This window comes from Myzus persicae, unplaced genomic scaffold, assembly GCF_001856785.1.
Source record: "Myzus persicae strain clone G006 unplaced genomic scaffold, MPER_G0061.0, whole genome shotgun sequence".
Taxonomy (NCBI): Eukaryota; Metazoa; Arthropoda; class Insecta; order Hemiptera; family Aphididae; genus Myzus; species Myzus persicae.
The window spans coordinates 2,831-12,281 of record NW_019103967.1 but is presented as its reverse complement, the minus strand read 5'-3'; the positions used below and the strand labels follow the sequence as shown (position 1 = coordinate 12,281).

At 27.2% G+C, this 9,451-nt stretch overlaps 1 protein-coding gene across 1 annotated transcript; it reads right to left on the bottom strand.

Moving 5' to 3' along the window:
- Positions 1–2,358: 2,358 nt before the first annotated feature.
- On the bottom strand, positions 2,359–8,349 carry LOC111037032 (double-strand break repair protein MRE11). Its single transcript, XM_022319387.1, has 9 exons — positions 8,011–8,349; positions 6,799–6,961; positions 6,512–6,651; positions 6,039–6,443; positions 5,566–5,808; positions 4,374–4,591; positions 4,150–4,298; positions 2,929–3,055; positions 2,359–2,860 (listed from the first exon to the last, which is right to left on the bottom strand). The coding sequence occupies exons 1-9, from the start codon at positions 8,108–8,110 to the stop codon at positions 2,639–2,641; spliced, it is 1,767 nt and encodes a 588-aa protein (XP_022175079.1). The 5' UTR covers positions 8,111–8,349; the 3' UTR covers positions 2,359–2,638.
- Between the last annotated feature and the right edge of the window lie 1,102 nt (positions 8,350–9,451).

The window sequence follows — 9,451 nt, the reverse complement described above, 5'->3', positions numbered from 1 at the left end:
TTATTATAAATGTATAACTATACAAGGTAACTATATATAGTTTCGCATATATTATAGTGGTTATGCTGGTAAAACAAACAGTACCGAACTAATTCTTTAAACGTGTATACCTAATCAAAATTGTATATTATAATTTACAAAAACATTAATATAAATATTGACAATGACTATGATGTGTGACCAGTTTAAATTTTAACAAGACAATTTACCTACTTGTCTAAATTCCAGAATCTTCTATAATACATCCAAATAGATTGATAGTCAATAGTTAAGTAATATTACATAGGTACAGTGACAACAGAAAGCCAAAAACAGAATGCCGTAGTGACGAGTTGGGAACATTTTACTGTAACGTCTGTGTTCGTCGTTCGATAATAACAATTATTATTTATATTTGTCGATGACAGCTGCGGCCTGCAGGTCGATGAGCACAAATATAAGATCCAAAATCCAAATTGATTGACCAAGTTAAACAATATAGCGGTCAGCGGTGGTCAGCCGTTGACTATTTTTCGTTGGCGCGATGATGCATGTCAACAAGGTGAACTGCTCAGTCAATCTATAACAATTATAGATTTAAGCTAGATTTAAATACCTATATGTATTATCAATATTATAGTATTTATTTACGTTTATTTGTATGTATGAACATGCGTATAATAGGTAGGTAGCGTCAATAGTAATATTTTTCATCGGCCCATTTTCGTCAATAAAAGTACCGATCCACCTGGAAAACCCCGGTGTCCCAGTGGGTCTACTCGCCCCTGCTTGGAGGCCTAGATACCTAATATTCTCAACATACAATTTGATATTCATTAGTATTTACTATCATAAGTAAATGAATTGAATGGATTGATCTAAGCTCAAAACTCGATATGTTTTAAATTTTAATGTTTAGTATCATGCGTTAGTAAGACGGAGACAAGACATGACGTACAGATACCTACCTACGACGTGCAATAATGTACATATTATGGCAATTTTACTATGTAGACATATGGCCATTAATTGCCATACGCTCATACTAATATAGTATAATCACTAATTAATATATTCTATTAGGGGCGAACGTGTTGGGGGGGGGAGGGGATAACCCCCTGAAATAAATTTAGGTAATAATATGTGAATAATATGACTTTTATGAATATTTTAAACTTTTTCAAAAAACCCCCGCGAAATTGTTCCTGTGTTGGCCCCTGTATTATATCATGTACTTAAACCCTATGTCTATATTATTTATGTGCACTTTTATAAGTTATACTGTTACAATGTTACATATTACCACTGTTCTATGATATTACATAGGTAAATACCTACTAAACCTACGTACATAATGACAATGCACAATATGCACATATCATTAATACCTATATGCACAAATCATGAGGAATCTTATAGGAATCAAATTTTTTTAATGACAAGCAACAATTATGCTACCACTTATCTCAAGGCCTACATTAAGTCGAAAAAAAAAACATTGGCAATCTTAATTATTGATTGAGAGAACTAAAAAAGCCAAAATATTTTTATATTAGTAGTGTCTAGAAAATGAGGAGCATTTTTACTGCTCCAAAAGCGCTGACATAAAAAAAATATAAATAATTGTAACTTGTAAGGCTAATTCATTCATCAAAATAGAATGTTTTATATTTTTAACAACTGTCACAAGATATTTTGATTGTATTAAATGTTATGACTTATAAGTAATTATTAATCAATAGTAAACAGTAGCGTCTCTAAGTCAGTGTCTTGTGGAATTTGCTAAATCAATTTTCATGGTGGATTGGCTGGTGATATGGCGATATATTTATGAAATGTATAGCTAGCTAACCCACCATGAGATACAGTTCAATTATGATAAATTATAAGTATTAACCTATTCACCTCACTGGTATGTACTATACACTTTAAACAGTATAAAACAACTATAGTAAATAGATACAGCCATATAGGTATCTCATTATTATCATTTTTTGAAAATGGATTATGTGTTACGCTATGTTATGTATTCTAAAAAGTATAAATTAATTATACACCAAATTCTAACAGTTAATTTATTTTTATTAAAATAATTTTTTAATTTGAGATTTAAATATTAATTTGAATACCCTAATATTATGATTCATTTGACAATGATACTAAAGCTCATAATTCAAAATTAAAATAATATAAACTGTATAATAGTCTATTTTCCAAGGTAAGTGATATTTTTCAACATTTTGAAAATTATGGGTGGGTTGAAAAGTTTGCAACACTATTGACACTTACCTAATACTATTTTAAAATAATTATGATTTAAAAATCTAGAAACAGGTATAAACATTCAACAATATTTTGTTGGTTCTAAAAAATTATAAATTTTGTAGATAGATATTTAATATAGCACAAAAATTCATATTATTGTGAATTCTTAATGTTGTAAAAAATAAAAACTTATATTAGAACCAGTCACATTATAGTATTATAAAAAAGTTACATTTTGCTTGCTAGGATGATTACAAACAAAATAAAACCATAGTTATTTTAATTGCTAAATCTATCATAACTTGTATTTATAAGATAACAGTAAAAATGATTAATAAACTAATAACTAATAATGTAATGTAAATAAGAAAAATTGTTGAGGCCAATATTTTTTTTAAAAATTAAGAGAGGTTTGGCCTCTTGCTCTTCCTCTAGCTCTGGTAGCTCTAGGTCCTCTGCTACCGCGACCTCTATTTCCCCGGCCATTTTTAACACTTGTAATTGTAGAAGAATTATTACTCATTTCATCATCATCTGATTTTACAGGTGAAATATTTGAATCATTGTCAGAATCATTTTGAATTGTTTGTTGCTGGGAACTCAATACTTCACGAACCTTAAATCAAAATAGTATTAAATATCTATACTAATTCATTTATATTTATCAGTAAATTAACATCATACATCATTAGTTTCATCTTTTGATTTTTGGGTACGAGAATTATGATAGCTAATAATGTGCTCTGAAATATTAGTTTCATTGAGACCTTCTTGTTTTATAACATAATTCTTCATTTTTTTTTTTTGATGTCTGAAAATAATTTAGTCTTATTTAAAATACAAATAATATGTGCAATATGATTAAAACAAATAAATAATATAAATGCTATTTGAATTTAAGTCCTAGTGACCTAGCTAATGCCTCGTTGTCTAGACAGTTGCCTGCCCAGGGAGCAATTCTGCATGGATTTGAACTGGGGTCGGTAAGCGTTAGGACCGACGCCTTAGTCCACTCTGTCTTCCGACTAGACTTGAATAGCTTAAAGTACATTGTTACATGATAATTATTTATATTTCAACTAGAAGAATTATATTAATACTAAATAAGTTTGTTTAAATCAAATCTGACTAATGTTTTATGAAAAACCTACATTACATATATTTTACTATAATTATTAAATAGTAAATACTAGTGGCCTGTCAAAGAAGACTTGAAACTGTTACCCCATAAAAAAATTCCCAACTACTTACTACTAATAAATCATAATCTACTAAAAATAACAATTCATGGGAATACCTTTTTTTATTGAATATTTTTTCAATATATTTTTTATATTATGGTGTTTTTATTTATTATTATCGTACATAATATTGTATTAGGTTCAACAATCCTCTTTCTTGACTCACTCTACACAGCCTCAAAGGATAATTATCGATTATCAATTTAAGTTTAAGACTTAAAGTAGTCACATTTTATTTTTAGTTTTTAATACATATAAAATTTTTTATTTTATATTTTTGTATTTTGTGTTATTAATTTTACTTTCACTTAATAATTATAATATATGTAAGTAAATAAAAAATGTGATGTATACAGAATTTTTCATAGGATGAACAACTTTGCACACACATATCACATATGTTCCTGACTTATGAAGTCATTACAATAGTTGTTGTTTAAGCAAAACTGCCACAGACAAATCAGAATATCCAATGTTATTGCTGGGTTTGGTAAAGGGGCCAGAGAAAAAAAGCTGCCTATTATAAAACGGTATTGAAAATGGGTTTATTAAATTGTATGCCTATCCCATTACTGTGTGTCAGGTGTCCTGTCAATCTTTATACTTCATTTTCAACCGCCAACCATCCAGTATCCTTCTGTGTTATAATTTTTTTAAAACTTACTCTACAACTTTATTTATTGCATCGGGTCGTGATTTATTTACAAGCCAATCAACTGCTTCAGCCATACCATCTACAGATAATAATTCTAGTTGATTTTCTTCGTTAGTAGTTCTAAAATATTGATCAACGATGTGTTCAATTTTCTCCATCTAAATTAAAATTATTATAAATATTAAATTAAATTAAATTGAATTGGTTTACTATTAGGTCTGTAAGATTAATACTTCTTCATCGTCCATAATATTTGAAAGAACTTGATCATCAATGCACTTAGCTTTTTTTTGAACACTCTTCTTTTCAATTCTTAGTAATATCATATCATTAGAATTAGCAACACGGTCTTGAAATTCATGACCAAACTGAATACATTTAAAATGTTGAGTTTCATTAGTATATTCAACTCTAAGTCTTATTAATGGTAATTTTGGTTGTTTATCATGACCTAAACATAATGATTAAATATTATTTATTTATTAAATTATGATAGTAAACAGGTCACTTTAAATGGGTAGATTTTAGTTGATTAAAAAATTGTATCTTAATTCCAATTTTAATCATGGGTATTTTCATTATTATCTTAAGTTTACATTTTTTTTAAGCTACATCATGCATGTATCCAAATTAACAAAACAGATGTGTACAAATAATATTGATAAGTTCTCATACATTATGAGTCGCCACTGGTCGAAATCAATCTCCTGACATGTAACTAACTTTTCCACTTTGTTCATTTGACATTACAATAACTACCTCTGTGATTATTTATAAACATAATAGTATAAGAGTATAAAAAAAATAAAAATGTATTCATTATAATCCTTTATCTCAGTAACATTAACATTTTAATCAATTGCATAACAATATTTGACAAAAAAACATTTATAGAGTTTATTATGCTTTCATCATGAATTAATGTATGAAATTTATTTTTTGATATTTACCATAACATAGGTAAGTACTTATTAGTTAAGCCAATCTTTGTTATCTTTAATGAAATTATTATTAAAAAATGTATGTAGGTATCTGAATTCTAAAATAAACATATTGTATATTTATGACAATTAATTGAATTGTTCAATGCTTTTTTTTCTATTATTAAAAACATTTATAAATATAAATATAGTTTCATTAAATTTAAAATTTAAGTACATATAATATTTAAATTTTATAAGATTTATACAATTTTGAAAACTGTAATAATGTAATTATACGTATTTTTTTAATAAAATAAGATTAGGCAATGAGCTAACAGTGAAATCTGATAGTAATATTAAACAATAAAAGTGGAAAATTCATGTAATAGGAAGATATATTTTGAGAGATCAATTTTGACTGGTAGCAGATTCATAACGAACGAGCAACAATATTAGAATTTATCAACTAAATATGAATTAATTATCTGTAACTCAAATTTACCGCTATATTTATGACTCAATCTTAGTAAGATATCCTCAATTTGTCTTCTCACAAATTCTTGAGTTTTCTTTGAAGTACTAACATCTTCATCACATTCTGACAGTCTTATTGTCTCAAAGTGCATCAGCCTAACAGTTTTCAATTCCAGTGGTTCCATTTTGAAACGTTTACCGCTGATAGTTAACAATCCAACATATTTAGTACCTGCTTCTCCTTCACACATTGATGTTGCTACTGTACTGCCTAATAGTAAAATAGTAATTTTTTAAAGAAAATTGTTTAAGAATTATAAATTTAAGCCTATACTCTATTGGAATGAGATTGCACCTTGGCGGCCAACTTCTGCCCATGGGTGTGGCTTCATTCCACAGTGCTAGTCACATGAGCTTTCTGGGTGGGGGAAACGATCTCATTCCGAAATGAGTATAGTTATAAACTATAATATTTAACAAATTAACTATTATTGGTATTACCTGGCTGGCAAATATAACCAGAATTTGATTCCCCTTGAACAGGAACAGGATCAATTAAACTTTCGTGTTCATGTCCCCAAATAGTAAGCATTATATGATTCGGAATACATTTTTCAGATAAATACTTTGTACCGGGTCGATTTACACGATTTTGATGACATACAAATATATTGAACCAATCGTCTACATCTTCTAATGGACGATTCATAAATACTTTTTTTTCCTTAAATAATCGTTCCAACCTTTCATCTCGAATATGACTCAAACCATAAATAGCAATTTTATTTGATCCTTTTTTTAAAAGTATAGGATTTATTTTAAGCTCTTGAAGATTTGTTTGTTTGCCAAAGTAATTAATTAAGCCCATTGAACTTAAAAGATCCATACATGATACCTCTCTATAGCCTTAAAATATTTTAATTTATATATTAATGATTTTTGAATTAAATAAAATGTACAATGAAATTTTTTACCACAAGGATCATCATGATTGCCATGAATTGAAAAAACCGGAATCGAAACATTAAGATTTTGATCTTCAAAATTGACAATGGGATGATTGCAATGTTTAAATACTTCAGCTTGGTCACAAACAAATTCCATATTTATAGGTCTATATCATAAAAAATAATAAAATACTTTATCCACACTAGTCTCATTATTTAAAATCAATGTATAATAATTGAACAGTTATTTTTTATTGCAATTATAATTTAACACTTCAAGACACAAGTTTATTATAAAGTTTCTTAATACTTACTTGTCACCCAAACAATAAGAACGCAAGAGGGAAATGCATCTTTCCAAAGATGCTACTGAAGGTTGGTTGACATGAAATAGATCACCACCCAACAAAATAAAATCAACTTTGTGTTTAACTGCTAATTGTAACACTTCTTCAAATGTATTGAATGAGTCATCAGCTAAAACAATAATGCCATATAAATTGATAAGTATTATTGATTTTTAGGTATTATATATATATATAATAGATCATTAAAATGTTAAGTAAAATAAAATTATTAATTTTATAATTGTTGAGCTATATTAGTGTTTACTTAAAGCTATAATAAAAAAAAAAATTATTCCTACAATTTTGATAAATTATTTTCCTAATTAAACATGACCAAATATTTAGGTAATATCAAATATGTACTACACAGAACTAGTAAATCTCATGTATATTATTTTATAGCAAAAAATTATGAAATACTTAGCTGCTTAAGTATATTAATACATAATATTATATTATATTATAACAACATGAACTATGTAAGTAGGTATGTCTAATACAAATCCTGGACAACAAGTCCGGATTAATTTTTTATTGTCAGACATAAAGTTTGAAAATATAAAATAATAATAAACTCTCATTTATCATTCTATTTATTATATTATATACCTACAATTAATATTAATTAAAAAAAAATTAATTTGGTAGTTTAAATTTAGAATAGTTTTGGACCACTAGGCAAACTGATACTTACAAATAACTAGTATTAATGAGTCGATAATAGATGAATTTTTAAATTACATTGGTCATTCAGTCATTGCTTAAAAGTAGGTACGAAATTTATATTAAATTATTATTATTATGATTTGTGGTTATTCATGTCTGTACGGGTTAGGTTAGGTAAACTTAAGTTAAGTTTAAGGAATAGTAGGGAATAGTAAAATAGTTATCAAATGCATGTATAATCCTATATTAATATAGTAAATAATAATAATAATAATAATAATAATAATTATATTTTGAAAATTAATATTAATCATGTATCAAACACCTAAAAATAATATAATAATATATAATGTAATATAAAATAATTAAAAATAAAAATTCAATAGAATATATTTTGTATTTTTAGTCTTTTAGTCGAACGATCAAAAAATGAATCTGGACTTTTTAACAAGTTACCGCCTAGTACTCTATTACAAGTCATATGTTATGGATAAAATGTAATTTTGTTTTCACCTCGAACCAAATTTTTTTCTTCGAAACCTAAATGTAAGTCTGTTGCTACAAGAATTTTAAAGTTTTCTGAATCGTCTTGAACAGATGCTCCAGAAGCCATTTTGTAATTCAAAAGTAACAGCCAATAGGTAATATTGCGTTATACGTTAATTGAGAAATTTAATTTTTAATTCCTTCCTAAGTACTACCAGTACTCATGATCGAAGGGTAGAGACGAAATTAAGAATTAAAACACTAAAACTATGAAGAGCTGAACAATAAAAAATTTATTCTGTAATATCTATTCATTTCAAACTTCAAAATGTACCGTACAATCGACAACTGTCGGTACATCGTACATACTACATATTTAACTTATCACTTCTGATAAGACGGTAACGGCAAGCCGGCAATACACATATTGCCTACACATATCTTTTAAAAGGGGTTTTAACTATTAATAAACATATAAATTATAAGTTATAATTTTATTATCATTTATTTTTCAAATACGATTCATGAATATTCATGATGGAATATGGATAAATAATACTACTCATTACAATGCAATACTATTATGTATTTAGGTAAGTTTAATTCAACCAACTCGTAGTATTTTCCTAGGATCCAATTACCTATGTTTGTTGCCAAGACTGTAGAAGTGTAAACTCAATGTATAGCGTGGATGAAGGTTAGGTTCCAAATTTGTCATACTGTTCTAAACAGTGTCACACAATGGCGCAAACGGTTTTCTTGTCACCGTGGTCAAATTTTGAAATCCAACTCCGAAAATACCGCAGTTAAGGGAAGGCTTTTTTTCTATACAAATTACGATACGAATAGTAATAAATAATAATGCACATCAATAATAAAATAATTATTGTTATTTTTTAATTATAGGTCATATAGTATCTATGTTATAGGTACAAGATACTGTTATTTCATATTGATAAATTAAAATAATAATCAATAATATTTTTTTTCAATTGTTTAACAATATAATAATAACTACTTATTTAATTTATATAAGTACTACTTTTTTTCTTACCCACACGGTAACACCAATATTAACAATTAATAAGAGTATAATTAAAAAAATTGTCATCACCCCATTTCAATGAGCAAATGTATTCAAATTTTCCAAAAAATTCTTCCTGGGTCCTGACCGCATCATATTGTGGTATAGCGGGACATAAAAAGTAGTGTGACATTGTGTAGATAAAACAGATCTGTTTACAATGCGTTTTAACTGGACCCCGCCAATAATAAAGATGGGGCATCCTTTGACAATCCTTTGACAACATTTTATTAAGGAGAAACTACAAAAACTTGATTAAAAGAGAAAACCTAAAATAATAACCACTCTAATACTATTTAACAACTGTTGAGTGGATTAAGTCCAACTCACTCAATCAAGCTTTTAACAAAACTTTAGTTCACATTTATTTTTAATTACAAGTTA